At 56.6% G+C, this 19,015-nt stretch overlaps 1 protein-coding gene across 5 annotated transcripts in view; it reads right to left on the minus strand.

Annotated features, from left to right (window-relative positions):
• Positions 1–18,443, minus strand: part of NIN (ninein) — a 56,975-nt gene extending 38,532 nt beyond the window's left edge. For 4 of the 5 annotated variants that reach the window (XM_068192057.1, XM_068192053.1, XM_068192054.1 and 1 more), the window contains exons 1-3: positions 18,282–18,409; positions 12,492–12,695; positions 5,984–6,065 (exon numbers count right to left, since the gene is read on the minus strand). In XM_068192057.1, the coding sequence (XP_068048158.1) occupies positions 5,984–6,065; positions 12,492–12,674 (265 nt within the window). In that variant the 5' untranslated portion in view covers positions 12,675–12,695; positions 18,282–18,409. Of the gene's footprint in view, positions 1–5,983; positions 6,066–12,491; positions 12,696–18,281 lie in introns of all 5 variants that reach the window. The other variant, XM_068192055.1, reaches the window with a different exon arrangement.
• Between the last annotated feature and the right edge of the window lie 572 nt (positions 18,444–19,015).

A 19,015-nucleotide genomic window follows, 5' to 3' on the forward strand; every position in this document is an offset into this window, starting at 1 on the left:
TTCCTGCAGCCCCACACTCCAGCCAGCCTCGGCGCAGCTCTAGGGAACAAACCCGGCGCCCCTGTTTGAACAAGGCCATTTTAACAAGATTTGCTGCAGCTGGGACTCAGCACATGAAAGTTGGGCGATGGAGTGTACCGATAGAAAAATCAGGAGGAGACAGGCTGATTAAGGAAGAGCCCCAGAACAAAAGCAAACCTTATCACTCCTATTAAAGCCCGCCCGGTGGTGAACAATCTCCATCCAGCAGCTCTCTCTGAAATGCTAATATTTGTGGCTACTCATTCACCCAGTTATTTTCTCCCTCCCACACAAGAGAGGGCTGGGGGCTTTGTTTTTCTTCAGAAATCGTTTATATTATTCCTAAGACAGAGCCGTACCTCCATCTGTCTTTGGAGAGATGGAGGAGGGGGAAGAAGCTGGAATTTAGCAGTAGTGAAGCTACAGCTGAATTTCCTTCTGGATTTCCCAAAGAATCCTGTCTCCATCCCCGCCACACTGACTGTGTTTACCCACTGCTGCAGCTGGAAATTCAGCGGTCCAGAGGAAGGTGCTCCTGCTCTTGGCAGGGGGCTGGAATGAGATGGTTTTCAAAGTCCCTTCCGAGCCAAACTGCTCTGTGGCTCTCAGAAACACAAGTGCCATCACAAGTGCCCCCTGCAAGCATGGCAAAGGGAGCATCTCCCCACTTTTGGCTTTAAGCATTTGCAGGCTGGCGGCTGATTTCTCTCTTCTCTGTGCTCTGAGCACCACGGGTGAGCTTGTTTGCCTTTTGTAATTAAAAAACTGTGAAGCTCAAGAACGCCCCTGGGAGGGAAAGGTGACCCTCCACAGCTTGAGGAGAACAAAGTTTGCTCCGACTTCCAAACCAGCTGTGCCAGAGCCCAGCTGCTGAGGGGATCCCAGCTCAGGCACAATGAAATCCCATTTCCAGAGCCAGGGTGCTTTTGTTAGCACTGGGTTCCAGCTCTTCCCTTATCACATCCTGCAGCCCCATCCCTGGAAGCACAAACCCCTCTCCTTTCCAGCACCATCACCTCTCAACCAGGTGGACACAGGCAGCCCCCACACCTGCAGCATCCTCTAAGCCTCTCCATCTCCTGCTTTCCCAACCCTACCCCCCAGCAGAGCAGCTGGTGCCCCTGAAGTTCCCACCATTCCCAATATTTAGGGAATGCTGGGCACACACAAAAGTAAAAAGCAGCCATCCATGCTTCCTGAAGGCAGGGAATTCCCTGGAGAGCTGAACAGGCTCTCATTCCCAGCCAAAACTGAGGAGGAAGGCTTAGAGAATCATTGAGGTTGGAAAAGACCTCCGAGGTCATCAAGTCCAACCTTAGAGCTGCTCAAGGCCCACATGCTTTCAGAGGCACAGGAGGAGCCAAAATCAAGCCTGTCACTGAAGCAGATGCCCATGAGACAGCCCTGTGTGCTGTTTATCCCCAAAAACGCCAAATATCCCCCTGAACAGAGCAGAGGATGCTCCGCTACCCACTCCTCCCCCCAAGAGCAGGGTGAGATGCTGCTGCTCAGAACCCCACTATTGTGTGGCTGACAAATCGCCAGGAAAGGGGGGAAAAGAGAAAAATAAAATAGGTTGAGCCCTCCCTGCTCCCTACAGCCCTTGGCAAAGCGTGGGCTCAGTAAAACCCACTCCAGAGCTGGTGCCTAATTAGACACTGGGGTCTGATCTGCCCCCCTGAACTGCCCCCAGGCTGTGGGGCAAGAGGAGGAGGCTGAGAGAAGAAGCCTCTCACCTTCCTGCCCACTGCCCAGAGGGTTTGTGACCCTCCAAGTGCCCCCTGAAATGAAACAACCCCCCCAGGTCTGCATTTCACGAGACCTCCCTGATTTAAGTGCCATGGACAGGAACCATCAATTCTCTCTGTCACTCCCCCCCGTCCATCCCAGCAGTGAAACCTCTCCATGGCTGGAGATTTACACTTGATTTTCTGCCTTTCTGCGCCAGATACGTCATTTCAAAATCCTGCTCTGCCCTCAGACGGGGAGGAAGGGGGGGGCTCCCCTTCCCTGGGCCCAGCATCAAAGCCCTGCAGCGCAGACAAAAGGGGGTTTAGAGCAGGAGCACCCTCATCCCACAATCCCAGCCTTTAGAGGTGAAATTAATTTCTCTGCTGCTTAAGATCTGCAAGGGAGGGATGCTCCAACTGCTGGGCAAAGCACAAGGCAGCCAGGATCTGCTAAATCCTAATCCCCTGAGGCACCAGGTATGTCTGGACTCCTCCAAGTCCTATTTCATAATTCAGGCTCAGCAGTGGAGGAAGAGAGGAGTCGTGGCAGGGTCGCCACAACCCAAAACCAGCGGGTTTTGACCCAAAAATACTCTGTGGCATCAGCCACCCCTGTCTGGGCTGTGACACTGGTTTTATCCCAGTGTTGCAGCCACCTGAACAACCTTTTCCCCATGGATGAGGCCCTTCCCAAGGGCATCGTCCCCTCCAGCCCCTCCTTTTAGAGGGCACCTCTGTTGTCTCCAGAAAGAGAAGGGAAAAAATGGGGAAGGAAAAACCCCAAAACCCTCGTGACTGTGGGGACGATGGCGTCAAAGTGCTCTTTAATTTCTCCTGGGTGTTCCTGTAATCCTGCACTCCACCCCATAATCCCTCCCTAGCCCAGCTTCCATGCACTTTTTATTTGCTATAATGGGGAGGGAAAAAAAGCCTGGTTTTTTCCTTCCCTAATCACCTACACAACTGGGTTTTTTTCATTTCCTTTCCTTTTCCCACCCTTAAATCTATTTTATAGTTTTGGTGGTTTTTTTTCCTTTTGCCCACCCTTAAATCTATTTTATTGTCCCCTCACTGCTGCAGTGCCCCGTGCACAAAGAGCAGCGGTGGCAGCAGCACCCAGCCCGGTCCCACAGGTCTCAAGAGCTAAAATAGTGATGATTTTAAACCACATTCAAGCTTTTTTTCTGCTTTTCCTGGAATCCCCCCAGCCCTCTTCCCAGCAGAGCCAGGCTTTGCCCAGCCAGCTGATGCTCTGGTTCACAGCTGGCTCTGTGTCCCCCACTGACACCCTCGAGGGGACAGAGCTGATCCCAGCAGCTCTGGAACTCTGCCTGCCTCAGTTCCCAGGGCTGCATCCCAGGCAAGGCGCCTGCAGCACCATCCTCCCTGCCAGTCTTGCCTTTGCAAAGGGAATTCAGCCTCTTTGCCAAGACAAAACAATACGGTACAAACAGATCAGCTGCTCTCTGCAAGCCTGAGTGCTTCTCCCACCTGCCACTGCCTCCCGAAATGAGGAAATCCCAGTGGCTGCTTCGGCAGGAACTGCAGCACCTGGGGTTCCTTGGCCCCAGCCCCAGTGACCCCAGAGCCCCGTCACAGAATCAGTTTGGGTGCAAGGGGCCTTGGAATCCATCTCCTGCCATGGAGGGACACCTTCCACCATCCCAGGCTGCTCCCAGCCCTGTCCAGCCTGGCCTTGGGCACTGCCAGGGGATGCAGGGGCAGCCCCAGCTGCTCTGGGCACCCTGTGCCAGGGCCTGCCACCCTCCCAGGGAGGAATTCCTTCCCAACATGCCATCCATCCCTGCCCCCTGGCACTTCAAATCCATTTCCCCTTGTCCTGTCACCCCAGGCCGTGTGGATAATCCCTTTCCCTGTTTCTTTTGGGCTCCCCTCAGGTACTGCAAAGGGCTGTAAGGTGTCCCCAAAGCTTCTCCAGCCTGAAGAACCCCACATCCCTGAGCTTTTCCTCACAGCAGAGGAGCTGCATCCCTCTGTGGCCCCATGTCCTTCCTGTCACCCTGCTTGTGCCCAATCCTCCTCCCTGAGCTGACAGCATCCCTGGGGACAAGGATGTGCCGTGCCCTTGGCCGTGTCACACAGACTGTCTGGGGCTGCAGCACAAAGCCTCCAGTGCTCCCCGCTGACCCTCCCACCCGCCAAATCCCTGGAGAAAACCATCCCAGCCACCTCCTTCCAGAGCAAACTTCCCAGATGCTGCAAACAGCCTTAAAACCTCTGCTTCTCCCCCCTGCTCCAATCCCCCCCAAATTAAATTTTCATTTAAATGATATGATTTAGAGCTCTTAACTCAATTTTTCCCTAGCCTGGGGCAGGCTGGAACACCAGCATTTCCACACTCCCTGACAGCTTGACACCAACAGCACAAAGCAGCTTGTTCTCCAAATCTCCAGTTTGATCTAAATTAAAAGAAGCAAAGACTTTGGCGTTAACCAACCTGTCAAAATGCATTAAAAATAAAATGCCTCCCAGGCCTGCCTGGCTCTGGCTCCCTACCTGTACCCCACACCCTTTGATTTCCTGCCATTCCAGCCCCACTCTGACAAGAGCGTCCCCAAGGAGAAGCTCTCCAGCTTCACTTGTAATTTCCCTTGTGATAACCCCAAATTTAGCTGTTTCTGGAAGATTTATTTACATTTCAATCAAGCTGGAGCTTCTCAGCCATATGATAGCCCAATAAATGCAGAATGCTGGATTAGTTCTGGCTCGCTGGGGCTCATTCCTGCTCTGTGCCAGCTCCTTCCCAAGGGGCTGGAAGGGATGCTCCCCCCGAGCACCCACTGACCTGCACTTGCAAATTCCATTAAGGAATGCTGGGTACAGGAGCTGCCATCACCCCTCTCGAAACATTAAATAGCTCTGGAAATGAGAGGTGGAAAATAAAAACAATCCATCAATCACACCTCCCCAGCCCTGTGGCTTTTGCAGCCTATTGAAAGGGGAAAGTTGTCATTGTGCTGGCAGGCTGCTCTCTCCGGAGTGGGATGCTCCAGCTGAGACTGATGCTCCAGGACAGGAAACCTGGCAAATTCTCTCTTCTCCTTTTGCTAAGCTGTTTTCTCCTTGGGGGATTTGGCTCCCCTGCTGCTCCAAAGACAGGATTAGGGATTTACATACAGGTGTGGCACCAGCTGGAGCTGCAGGGGCTCAGCCCTCAGCCCGGCCCCACAGCTCCCAGTGCTCCCAGGCCCTGGTGCAGGGGCGAAAACACTGAAGCTGAAACCATACTTCCTGCCAAGGAAAGCCTAAAAATGCCCCATTTTCAAGGCACACTGCAACAGAGCAAGGAAAACACTGAGGACTCGCAGCAGAGCCCTTGGAAGTGTCCAAGGCCAGGTTGGATGGGACCTGGAGCAGCCTGGGATAGTGGAAAGTGTCCCTGCCCATGGCAGGGGGTGGAACTGGTCTCTTCCCACTCAAACCATCCTGGAATTCTCTGACCAGCCCCAGCCTGGTTTCTCAGGGGTTTCACTTGCTCAGGAACACCTCTGGAGCAGCCTGAGTGTTTCCTGGGAGAAACCCAGAGGAGCTTCCTACACCCCACTCATCTCACACACAAGGAAACTGGAATGGACTCCAAAAACATTAAACCAACACCAGCCCCAGCTGGGAAAAACCCCCAGCAGCAGCAGGAAATCAGCATTTGTCTGCCTGGCCACAACTCCCTGCTCCTGAAGCATCCCTGGCCACCAGGAGTGGGGTGGGAGGGAGAGAGCTGAGCCACGTGCCAGCCATGAGCCATCCTGAGCACCCGGAGGGTGCCGCAGCTGCCTGCTCAACGCCATCCTGGGCCTCCAGGTCATGGCAACGGGCTAGAAATCCCCAATGGCTCTGAAAACACCTCTGTGCAAGGCTCCACAACGAAGCTCAGCTCCCTTTTTGTGAAGGAGCCATTTCTCACCCTTCATCAAAACTAATAAGGAAATATAATGTTTTATTTGTAGAAATAAAAATAAATAAAGATATAAATATAGTAATATAAATAATAATAAATTAATTACTTTTTACAAATCTTATATTTAAACCTCTCAATTGCCCCATCTCTATAAAAACTAAAAAATAAAACCCAACACCTTTTCTCCCAAGATCAGCCTTTTCCACTTGGACGGCAGCACCCAAAAAGCACCTTCCCTTCTAAGTTCTTCCGTGAGAGCCACCCAGAGCTGTTTTGCCAATGAAAATGTACTATTTTAGCTAATTCCAGTATTTACCTGGTTCTTGGAAGTGCTCTTCATTTGACAGGGTTCTGGATAAGATGAGGATAAGTGCTTCTTTAAACTGGTCAAAGTGGACCTGTGAGGAAAAAAAAAAAAAAAAAAGGAAGGAAAGAGGCAATCAGGTGGTGCAGGGAGTTAAATATGGGGGCAAAACCCAGCAGGAAGATGGGCAGCAGTGGGAATCACTCAGATCACCACCCTGTGCCAACAGCCCTGGCAAGGGGCACCAAGGAACCCTGGAGAAGTGACAGCAGGGACACGCAGGCACACGTGCACCTCTGGGCACGTGGGAACAATTCTTGCTCCCAAGAAGGACCCAAAGGCACAGATTCCAGGCACTGGCTGGGTTTGTTCCATCGAGCAGGAAGCCAGAAGAACACGTCCAAGGGAGCAGGGAGCACCTCCAGCCCTTGAGGTGACCTGGCCAGGGTCGGGGCTTCTCCAACGAGACCATTCCTGATCAGGGATGAACACTCCCTTGTGGAAATGCTCCACTGCCCTAACTCAGCTTCAAAAACCCCTTCCCAATGTGGGGGGCAGAAAAATCCCTCCCTTTCCAGGGCAGCTCCTGTAGTTCTGGGAGGGCTGAACTAGGAATACCAAGCCTGGAGTGAAGCTGGGAAAACCAGAGATGATCCTTCCACTGAGGGGGTTTTTTTTCCTCCTTTTTTTTTTCCCCCCATCTGTGCCTTCCTGGAAAGCCTCCTCCTCCCAGCCAGACACAGCCACCAAGAGGCTGCAGCATCCTCCCCAGCCTGCTGGGGAATGTCAGCAATTCCAGCCCGGGGGACACAGACCCAGGGACAGCTGGAGAAGCTATTTGACATGGGTCAGTGGCCAGGCAGAGCTGGCTGCTACCATTTCTCTTGGCTAAATAAATCTTGGGAGAATTTTTAGCACGGAGCAAACAGATTTTGTATTTAAAAAAAACCCAGCAAGGCTGCTCTGGCTGGCAGAGGGTGAAGGCAGAGCTGCAGTCAGAGGGATTTTCATGCTGCTGGGGGAGGCACAAGCAGCAAGGTTCACGTCTGAAATTCTCCAGCCTGTTTTTGGGGGTCAAGCAAGCTCAGAAAAATACCAGCAAGCTCCCTGGTAGGGAGGGACACAGATGAGCCATGGAGGTACAGCGGAGCACCTCATGCCACAGCTCAGGTGGTGCCAATCACCCCTGAGGCTTTAAACCCTTTTAAACGTGTTTTCTAAACACAATTTAAAAATATGTTCAGCACAGAAGCTCATCAGGAATTCCTTCATCTGAATACTAATTGCTGCCATCCATTTCCAGACACTGGTGTACTTCAAAAAGGCCAGTTTACAGAGACAGGAGAATCTCCCCGATTAAAAAAAGAAAAAAAACCTTGACATTTAGACTAAATGAGGATGAATAAAAGATGAGGGTGTTCAAATTACAGGTTCCCTCCCCACGGGATGCTCTCAGGAATCAATGGACAGAGCCAATCCCTTGGATGGGTGCTGGGGCTGGCACCTCAGAAGAAAACAAGATCCACTTTGCATCCCTCAGCAATCACATGGAATGAAATAAAGTCAAAGCACCTGGGCAGGTGTGCAGCACCACTGACATCACCTGCTCTGCATAATGAGCCCCATAACTCCTGTCTGCACTAGTGAGGAGGAGCTGAGCCCTTGTTCAGCTGCACAAGGACAGAAGCAGCCATCCATGCTTCCTGAAGGCAGGGAATTCCCTGGAGAGCTGAACAGGCTCTCATTCCCAGCCAAAACTGAGGAGGAAGGCTTAGAGAATCATTGAGGTTGGAAAAGACCTCCGAGGTCATCAAGTCCAACCTTAGAGCTGCTCAAGCCCCACATGCTTTCAGAGGCACAGGAGGAGCCAAAATCAAGCCTGTCACTGAAGCAGATGCCCATGAGACAGCCCTGTGTGCTGTTTATCCCCAAAAACGCCAAATATCCCCCTGAACAGAGCAGAGGATGCTCCGCTACCCACTCCTCCCCCCAAGAGCAGGGTGAGATGCTGCTGCTCAGAACCCCACTATTGTGTGGCTGACAAATCACCAGGAAAGGGGGGAAAAGAGAAAAATAAAATAGGTTGAGCCCTCCCTGCTCCCTACAGCCCTTGGCAAAGCGTGGGCTCAGTAAAACCCACTCCAGAGCTGGTGCCTAATTAGACACTGGGGTCTGATACCATAGACTGGCCCATGGTCACATTGTGATTTTACCATGACCACGACATCCACAGGAGCCTGTGGAAGAGCAGGCTGTGGGGCAGGATGTGGCCATCCTCCTGTGCTGCACAGCAGGATTTCAAATGCAAATCAGCAGCACAGGGACAGCCACAGGGGCTTCCCCAGTGCCCTCCTCACTCTGGAGGTGGAGTCCCAGCTGGCAAAGGGGGGAGATTTTTCCTCAAGATGGGCCGGGGGTTTTCCTAACACCAGCTAACCAGCAAAACCAGTCTGTGGTGCACCTCTGACCTGGGATGTGGCGTGGCTGCAGGCAGAGAGTGCTTGGAGAGTTAGAGAAACAGCACAGACAAAATCAGAGCTGGGCTGGAGCACAAGCCAGGCAAGGCAGCCACGGGACAGCAAAGCCACAAACGCTGCAGAAATCCTCCTGCAAGGGTGGGGAGCCCTGGCCCAGGGTCCCCATCCCTGGAGGTGTCCAAGGCCAGGCTGGGGTAGTGGAAGGTGTCCCTGCCCAGGGCAGGGGTAGAACAAGATGGGCTTTAAGGTCCCTTCCAACCCAAACCACCCGGATCCTACGATTCTGGTTTGGTATTGCTCCTTGGTGTGTCTGCTCATGGGCGTCTCTCAGCAATTTGGGGCCCATCCCAACCAGCCAGAAGGAAATGGGGGGTGGGAAGGTGATGCACAAGGTGCTGTCATGCCCACCCAGGATCAGGGACAGCACACACGTTCCTGCCTGGGAGGGTGGGAAGGCCCTGGCACAGGGTGCCCAGAGCAGCTGTGGCTGCCCCTGGATCCCTGGCAGTGTCCAAGGCCAGGCTGGATGGGGTTGGAGCAGCCTGGGGGCCCTGCAAACCCCACAGCCAGCTCAGCACCCCAGCCAGGAGAATTTTCTCAGAACAAGCAAATCCAACAAGACAAACACAGCACCAGAGAGGCACGGCCAGCCCAGCCCAGCCTCCCCAGGCCATCAGGGACCGACCAAAGCCGCGCTGCTGAGCAACCCCAGCTCCTCTGAGAAATCCCAGCGCCCCTTCTCAGCCAGCTCCCTGTGCAGCCGTGACTGATTAGCACTAGAAAGAGCTGTGAGCCCGTGCCAAGGTACCTGTGCCAAGGTACCTGCTGCTCCTGCTGTGTCCCTGCCAGGCAAAGCGCTCGGCACAGCCGGGACTGGCGGCAGCGGCGGCTCCTTCCAGCTCCCTGCCCTTGATCTCCTGCACAAACCCCATCCCCAAAGCCCTGTCCCTGTCTGCAAGCTCCTTCCAGCCAGGAGGCTGCACAGGGAATGTCTGCTGGGGGAGAGGAAAGATCATGGAATATCCTGATCCACAGGGATCATGGAATCCACTCCTAGCCCTGCACAGACCCCCAGCAACCCCACCTGGGCATCCCTGGCAGTGCTGTCCAAAGGCTCCTGGAGCTCTGGCAGCCTCGGGGATGCCACCATCCATTCCCTGGGGAGCCTGGGCAGTGCCAGCACCTCTGGGGGAAGAACCCTTCCCTGATTCCCACCCAATCCTCCCCTGGCACAGCTCCAGCCGTTCCTTCAGGCCCAACAAGGCAATCCTGCAGCCTTGCCCCCAGTGCAGCAAGGGGAGCAGCGTCACGGCGGGCACGGGGGGAGGATATTTTGCAAGAGGTCACAGCAGTGGCATTGAAGGGAGCTGGGAGTGAAACCCCAGCCAGGGTGTCCTTGCTGCAGGCTGTGAATGCAGTGGTGCAGGTGAAACCTGAGCTCCCCATCCCTGCCCAAGGACAGCTCCAAGGACAGGCCCTGCACAGGGCCCGGAGGTGCCCAGCTTCACAGAATGCCAGGAGGACTTGGGCTGGAAAGGACCTTAAAGCTCATCTCATCCCACTCCCTGCCGTGGGCAGGGACACCTTCCACTGTCCCAGGGTGCTCCAAGCCCTGGCCAACCTGGCCTTGGGCACTGCCAGGGACAGGGACTGACTTCCAGGGCTCGTCCCCATCCCTGCACATCACCCAGGCCCACGAGCACTGTCCCCAGGACACCTCTGGTTTGCTGCTGATTAAAGGGCACAGAGAGGACAGACAGACAGGCACAGCCACACCCATCCCCTCACTCCTGCCATCAGGGGTGAGGGGAAAAAGCCTTCCTGAGGAATCCCAGAAGTGCTGCGAGCATCACCTCTGCACACAATGTGAGGAAAACACTTCCGCAGGGGTTTGGCTCTGCCACGAGTCAGGGCAGGATTTACACCCCGAACCAGACCCCATCCATCCCCAAACCATCGCAGGGGAGGCAGCGCCTCCAGCCCCTCTCTGGATGCCAGCTCAGCTCCCAGCCCTCACCCAGGGTGGGGGGCTGGAACGAGGTGATCTTTAAGGTCCCCCTCCAACCCAAACCATCCCACGATTTTATGATCCCAGAGCATCCATTCATCCCTGGAGCAGAGCCCCCAGCACAAAGACAAGCACGTGGCCCCACCGAGTTGCCCCTGAGCAGACAAAACCTTCCCCCGCTGCCCCCCTCCCCGGTGCCCTCCCATAAATCCCAGCCCCTGGAAGTGCAGGCAGACAAAGGCTGGGACCATCTGCAGCAGGAGGGGCAGGTGCAACAAGTCTGTGCTCAGGGAGCTCCGTGCCTGCTGCTGTTCTCCCCACGACATCCTAGGAAACCCCAAGGATGCGAGGGCCATTAAATTTCAATCTGCCTCCTGCTAGACGTGGGCCATTGCTGCTGCTAAGGGGCAGGGAGCAGAGGCAGGAGACAGAGATTGTCCTGAGGCTCTGTGGCAGGTTGGAAGGGAGAACCATCCCCAGAGACAGAGGGGGAACGAAATAAAATGGGATGGAGCTGGGGGTTGGGATGGGGTGAGTGTGACCTGGCACTCAGGATGCTTTCACAGGGGGTTTTGGTGCCCTGACCAGCTGTGACAGCCACACCTGCCCTTCCTCTCCATGCCACCATCCCACAAGTGGCAAAGCCAGGGGATAGGACAAGGGGAAATGGCTCTAGGCTGAAGGAAAATAGATTTAAATTCAATATTGGGAAGGAATTCTTGGCTGGGAAGGTGGTGAGGCCCTGGCACGGGGTGCCCAGAGAAGCTGTGGCTGCTCCTGGATCCCTGGAAGTGTCCAGGGCCAGGCTAGATGGGCTTGGAGCAACCTGGGATAGCGGAAGGTGTCCCCGCCCATGGCAGGGGGTGGAACAAGATCATCTTTAAGGTCTTTCCAACCCAAACCATTCTGGGATTCTTTGACAGCAACATCCAGGTGCTCAAGACAACAGAGCAGCACAGAAAGTCTCTGGTGCTCCAGAAAATGCCACACTGCAACTCTAAAGGTCAACAACCTCCACCTGGATCCATCCCAGCTCCAGCTCCACTCACTGTCAGCAGAAGAGCTACGGCCCCAGGGCAGGCGAGGAAGAGGAGGAAAAGGGGAAAAATTGCTTTGATTGCTAAAGGAATTACTTTGTTTGTGAAAACTGCAGTTTGGCTGGAAATTGGAGTTGGGATGGCTGCCTGTCTGTTGAAAGCCCTGGCTGCCCTGTTCCACATTTTTCTGATTTTAATGAGCAGTGATGGGATTTCAGGGTGATTTCCAGGGAAGGATCTAATGCACTCTGAGCACGGCGTGCCGGGAAAGACGTAATGCAGAACACAAGGACACCCAGCTGAACGTGGAGATCCCCTCAAGGGCAAGCAGCTTCTGCTCAGTGCCCGGGATTTAACCCCATAAAGGTAAAATCACAGCTGAAAAATGGCTTTGGGAAGCCACCAACACCAGGTAACGTGGACAAAGGCAGCTCAGACAGTGTGGGACAATATTCCCTACCTTAGAGAAACACTGCACACGGCCCCGCCAGCCTAACTACAGCTTAAGCCAACGTAAATCACAGGCTCAAGCCCTGGGCTTAGGTCTTTGTCCCATCCTAAGTGGCTCAGAGTTTACCTAAGCACCTGGTGAGCTGGTCTGGGGAGGTGACCCAGGCCAGCAGCACCAGGAACCGGTGCTGGGGGCACGGCACAGCGTGAGCCAAACACCAGCACAAGGACAGCCAGGACCTGGCACTTGCTCTGGCCTTGGACACTGGGCAGGCACACCAGTGCACAAGGCTCAGCCTAAAGTGCTGGTTCCTGAGTTTCAGCCCACCTCCAGCCAGGGCAGACAGAGCAGTTCCCTCCCCTGTTATCACCAATCCTGCTCTTGGAAGTTGCCCTGTGCCCAGCCCGCTGAACAGCCTAGACCCCGCGAGTCCTGCGGCACCAGAGCCTCGGGAATGTCGGATACACACAAATTACAGATGTCAGCCTCTTCCCAAGACCATTCCATGCATGCAGGTACTGCCCCCTCCATCTCCCCAGCTCCTTACCCTGCCTAGGAGGTTTCCTTGGAGGAGGGTCTGCTGCAGTGCCGGGGCCACCTCCTCCAGGTGCAGCATGTGGCAGAGGTCAGTGAGCTCCTCCTGCCCCAGGGACCCCGTGCCTGTGCTGTCAAAGCTGTCAAAGAGCTCCTTGAGGCGAGCTTCATACTGGTCCTGCTCAGCTTCATCCATCCCATAGCCTGCCACGCTCACCTGTGGGAAGAGACGGGCCAGGTCACCATCGGTGGCGTGGGACAGCAAAAAACCCCACGGGCTGCCACGGCAGCTGCCCACGAGGCTGTCTGGGGCTGTGTTTGGTCACACTGATGCTCCACCACTGCTCCAGCCTCTCCCATCCCACTGGGGGGAGAAGTCACAGAGCAGAAAGACCCAGGGGAGAAAGCCTGCAGAGCCAAACCCTCGGGAGGGGACAGCCCAGGTGGCTGGGCCAGCCCCGTGTGGCACATCCCTGTGTGTCACCTCACGCTGACTCCTGTCAGCTCCTTCGGCTCAGCTGCAGCAGCTGAGGTGCTGCAGGGGAAAATTGTTCCCTTGGGCTCCAGTGATCCCCAGGTGTCGCAGGTGAGGCTTTGGTGAGAAGACAAACAACCCAGCAAGAGCTCAGCAGCTGCAGGGAGCGAAGCATGGGGCTCTGCCTGAGGAGGGGAGGGCAGGAGACCCCAGCCCAAACCCCCCAGGGCAGCCACCCCCTCCAGGAGCACAACACACCCCCCCTGCAACACAGCTGGGATCATGGAATGCTTTAGGTCGGGAAAAAACTCCAAGACCAAGCCCAGCTGCCAAAAGCTCCCCGTGCTGCTCTTGCTCAGGTGTTTCAGGTCAAACCCTGGCTGAAGGCAGAGAAGGGTTTGACGGGCAGCAAACCCAGAGCAGCGTGGGGACAGCCAAAATACACCTGGTGTCCTGCACCAGGCACACAGTTTGCCTCAAGTCAAGTTTTCAGCCCCCTCATCCATTGCTAACAGAGAATCACAGCCCCAGGAGCTGTTCTGGCATGGGGGGAAGAGGGAAATTTCCAGTCTGAAATGAAGGATTTGGCTGGAGCTGTTTGCTCAGCCTGGCCCAGGGCTCCTGGCTGGCTTTGGGTGGCAGCAGTGTCACCCAGTGCCACCACACAGCCTGGGTGTGGCTGTGCCACTACCCTGGGGGCACAACAGGCGCTGCCACCGTGCTTGGGTGACAATGGGCACTGCAGGGACCTGGTGTCCCCAAGGACCCAACTGAGCATCCCAGGACGCTTGGCCAGCCATGGGAATTCTGGTTTTGTGCCTGCTGCAGGTTGTGTCAGCCACATTTGCCAAAACAAGGGGCCCTGCCCCAACCCCCTCCCCATCCAGCCCTGCCCCCTCTGCTCCTCAGGGTTCTTGTGGCTCCCTGTGCCACCAGCAGCACTCCTGGACATCCCAGAGCTGCTCCAACTGCAGCCCAATTCCACACCCCTGCCCAGCCCAGGCAGGCAATCTCCAGGGCAGGCACTGCAGCAGCCGTGTCCTTGATTTCCCTGGCTGCAGGAGCAGATGCCAGGGCAGAGCATCCTCTGGATCCCACATCTGCTGAGGGATGCAGGGCTGGTGGCAGGCAGCACGCAGAGCCCACGGGACAGGGACGGCCCAGCCAGGCTGTCCTTCCTCCTGCACTGCCACGGGCAGGGATGGCTGTGGACACTCCAGGGATGGACACAACCCCTCCACCTGAGCCTCACACCCTCCCTGTCCTATTTTTCCCCCCCAAATCCCTCTTGAGCTGATTTCTCACGGTGCCCAAGCGCTGGGGGGAGGAGGGAGGCACAGACTCATTCCACCTGGGGCACAGAGGAGGAGGCAGCACCCAAAAACTCAGGTGCCTGTGAGCAGGAGGAAGGCAACAAACTTGTTTCCATTCCCACAGCAGCAACCCCATTTCCCACCTGCACCCACAGGGCTTCTCAGTGGCTGGATCCTGGTGTCAGGGAGCCCTGCCTGCACATTCCAGCGGCCCCAAAACTCACAGCCAAGCCTCCAGCAAAGATGACTCCATCCCACAGAGCTTCCCAAGCGTTTCTGAACCTCTTATCTTCAGGGTCAGCCACCTCCTGCCCCCCCAGAGATGTCTCCAGCACCTGACCCTACTGCTACACTGCCAGAACCAGTTCCCCCAGTCGGTGCAGAGAGCTAAATGCCACCTCCCAATATATCCCCGAGCATCTCTGCTGCTGGAGCACTGGGATGCTCAATGCCACAGCAGCGCAGAGCCCAAAAACTCACCCTGGGCAAGTCCAGCACTGGGGACCCCACCAAACCAGCAAGAAAACCCCAATCCCTACAGGAAGAGAGCATCAGGTGCGTGGGCCACACCTGCCCTACAGCCCAGGTGAGCTTTTGGCGAGGGCAGCCTCACACGTGCCCACAGGCAGAGCTCAGAGGGACACGACCATCCCTGCACAGCCCGGGGAAGGGATTGCCCGTTCCCCTGCGCCAGGAGGGAGCGGGGAGGGCAAGGCTGGGTGCCCACCTGCAGTCAGACGCTCCGGGGAGCTGCCGGCAGCCCTGCGATCCCGCAATCCGGCACGACCTCCATCTTAGGCAGGCGGCTCCGGCACGCAGCCGGCTGCGCAAGGTGACCCAAGATGCCTTCTCCTGCCTGAATTATTCAGCAGCGCTTCCACAGCAAGGGGGAAAGAAACCACCCAAGCCTCCTACCTGAGGAGCTGGCGAGGCCGGCTGGCATCAGCCAGCGGTCAAAATAATGAGGTCAGCAGCATCAGAGCGCGCAGCCACCTCCAGCAGCCGCCACGGGGAAGGGGGGACCCACCGGAGGCACACAAAGCCCGAATGAAAGGGCAGCCTTTTCATCTCTGCTCCAGATGGGCCAGCAGCTGAGATGCAGGAGGGCGGCCGGGATAATAGGGGCAGGCGGGCAGCAGCTGAGCGGGGGCTCCCCGGTCCCCCGCGAGGAGGCGAGGGGACGGTCCCCGCACAGGGCATCACTTGGTTCAGATTTATCGCTGCCCTTCTGTGCTGTTTCAAGCCCCCCAGAATGACCAGCTTGAGCAGACAGCGCTGAAAAGTGCAGGTTTAGGAGAGTCAGCGCCACATTATTCCTTATTTCTGTTCTCCTTATTACCAGCCCGGGGAAGCAAAGCGCTCCGGGATGATGAGAAGAGGAAGTTTTCGCCGGCATTTCTTTCCTGCTTTTAAATCCACCCCCTCCTGAGAGCCAGATAACCTTCACAGCACACAATGTAGGGGCCTGATAGGACTAAATTCTCAGCTAAATTTAACTCAAACAATATAGGCTTAAACAGTGATTACTGCTTCCCATATTTAAGTGCCTGGAATCGATATCAGCTTTAGCCTGGAGCTAATGAAGGCACAGATTGGTCAATCAATGGCATCAGCAAGGAAAACCGCCATAATTAGCACAATTATTTTTTTTGGGGGGGGTGGTGGTGTTTGTAAACAGTATGAATTACAGAACCCCAGAATTACTGGAGGTGGAAGGGACCTTAAAGGCCACTTCATGCTAACCCCCAGCCACGGGCAGGGACACCTCCCACTAGGACAAAACAAAATCATATTTGCTGCTGCACAGGAGGGAGATTCTGGGGATGCTCTGCCCAAACGCCCCCATGGGCTGCATCACTAACCAGGGCTATGGTACCTGGCCCTTATCCCAACCTGCCCTCCACTGAAGTCATCACCTCCAAGGGACAGTGAGTTGTTTTTACTTCTCCTCTTGAATGCCTCGACTCAAACAAGGGCCGGGTAATTAGCAGTAATTACCCAGCAGGGCAGCAACCTGTGGCCACCTCCAAAACACAAGCACCTGCTCCACGGGATGTCACTGCTCCGAGTGTCCCCCCTGTGCTGGAGAGCACGGCCACACCTGGGCACTTTAAAGCAACTGTCCCTTCCCACTGCACCTGTGACAGCCTGGGTGATGTGAACGCAGCTGGCAAAACCCACCAGGAGCCCAGGTTTTAATGCTGGGGGTTGTATGAGATGCCCAGCAACCACCAAAACCAGACTTTGCTGGGAAAGCCAGAGCTGAGGTTGTCTCACACTCATTATCTCCTTCCCTAATGAACCATCTCATCCATCACAGCAGCTCTGCTGAATCACAGAATTCCCTGAGCTGGAAGGGACCCACGGGGATCATCCAGTGCAGCTCCTGGCCCTGCACAGACAGCCCAACAATCCCACCCTGGGCATCCCTAGGAGTGGTGTCCAAATGCTCCCGGAGCTCTGACAGCCTCGGGAATGTCACCATCCCTTCCCTGGGGAGCCTGGGCAGTGCCAGCACCCTCTGGGGGAGGAACCTTTCCTGAAATCCAACCTAAACCTGACACAGCTCCAGACATTCCCTGGGTCCTGTCGCTGGTCACCAGAGAGAAGAGCTCCGTGCCCTGTCCCTGTGTCCACCCCAGAATCCCCACACCGTGTCAGGGCAATTTCCAGCTCAGCCCACGCTGCAACACCCCATCCCCTCTTGGAGCAGCAGCCCCACAAAGGGTCACGCCGAGAAACCAAAGGGAAAGGAAAAAAACAAAACCCAAAAGGACAATGAAGCACCTTAATGTCAGTAAATCACTTGACAGCACGCCCAGCTCTTCAAGGGTCACCACCAGAGTCACCCTTACAGCTGCCAGTTCCTCCTCCCCATTGACCACGCTCATAACTTTCCCTCTGCACCTCAATGCCACCTCTCCCCGTGCACCCCAAAAACACCCCCAGACCCTCCAAAGTTGGCAGGCAGCAGCGATTCTGTTAACCAAGCTCCACTCCAGATTAGCAAAGCAGCGATGGCGTATAAAAGCACCATAAATTTATGTAAAGAGCTTCAAAAGCAGCGCAGCGTTTGAATATTCACGCCAGCCCGGTATTTGCATTGTAATAGGGCTTTTCACTCCCAGCCTTCCCTCCGTAAGCAAAAACAAAGCGCCCATCTGGTTTGATTTTGCAAATCGGGCTGGAGTCGCTCCGCAGTAAGTCGGGGAGCCCCGGGTGCGATAAAGCCCAAGGTGGAGGCACAGAGCTGATTATTTCAGAAGTAAACAAAGCGAGCCGGTAATTTATCCAGCGCCGGGAAATGAGGGATTCGGTAATTGCCGCGGAGCCCGGAGCTGCGCCGGCTCCGATAAAGCCGGGCTCTGCTGAATCACGGCGATAACGCGCCAGAGCCTTCCCTCGGCTCCGTTTTGGGGAGCACACGAGGAAGATGAGCTGGATACACCCAAACTGTCACCCGCCCACCCAGTAAAATCCCAGTACTGCATGCTCCTAGGCTGTGGATTTTGGCTTTCCGCGGCTCCATCCCTACAGGGATGCTCCAAGGGAGACGGGCCCACGGTTGGTGACCAGACAGCAGATGCTGTCTGCCACCCTGGTGACAACGAGAGGTTTGCCGATGACAAAACAACTGCTGTTATTAATTCCTCCAGCCACAGCCGGCTGCTTCCAGGGCTCAGCCCGGCGAGAGCGGTCCAGAACGCGCTCCCAGCGTTCGGAGCATCCCTCCGGGAGCAGGGACGCACGCCGGGATGGGAGACCCTTGGCAGGACGGTGAGTGGCACCCGGTACCTGCCACCCCGCGGGACCACTGCCACCAGCGCCGAGGGGACCTTGGGGGCTTTGGGGTGGCACCCGCTCACAGACACCCCTGAAATCACCACCGCGCCCCGTGGCCATGAGTCCCTATCCCCATCACCCCCTTCCTCCAGCATCCCCCCACTTCCAGCATCCCCCGTTTCCCTCCAGCATCTCCCCACCCTCCGGACCCCCTTCTTCCCCAGGCACCCACCTCGCCGCTGCGCCCCTTCCCCGCCGGCCCGTCCCGGCGCCCCGCACACGCGGCCGGCCCCGCCGGGAAGGGACGGGAAGGGGCGGGCTGCGCCCCGGCACCGCCCGCGGAGGAGGGACCGGGGCGGACGGCGCTCCCCCCGCACCGGGGCTCGGTGATGCCCCTTCCCCTTCCCTTCCCCTCCCCGCTCCCCGCAGCCGCCCCCGCGCCCGTCCCGGCCTCACCGGCTGCCGGTGCCCGCGGGCGCGGCGGGGCTGGCGGAGCGCTCGGAGCGTTGCGGGGCCGGGGGAGGCGCCGCGTTCAAATGCGGCCGCGTTTATTGGGCCGAGGCTCGGGGGCGGCCCCGGGGGTTCGGGACGGCCCCGGGGCGGGGGGACCGGCGGCCTTTGTGCGGCACCGCCCGGGAACGCCCCCCGGCACAGGGGACGGCTGCGGGGGTCTGCTGGGGTGTCCCGCACCGCTGGGGCACAGACGTGCCCCCGCTGTTCTGCACCCCAACTTGCCGCTGTCATGTCCCCCAGGGTGGCATCACCTCAACTTCCCGTTGTCCTGCACCTCAGGATAGTATAACCCTCGGTCGCCGATGGCCTGATCCCCCGGGTGGCATCACCTCTGTTCCCATCATCCTGCACCCCAGGGGACATCATCCCATCTCCCTGCTGTTCTGCACCCCCGGGTGGCATCAGCCCAGCTCCCCACTGTCCTGGCCCCTAGGGTGGCACTACCGTGGTCCC

This window comes from Anomalospiza imberbis, chromosome 6 (assembly GCF_031753505.1).
Source record: "Anomalospiza imberbis isolate Cuckoo-Finch-1a 21T00152 chromosome 6, ASM3175350v1, whole genome shotgun sequence".
Lineage (NCBI taxonomy): Eukaryota > Metazoa > Chordata > Aves > Passeriformes > Viduidae > Anomalospiza > Anomalospiza imberbis.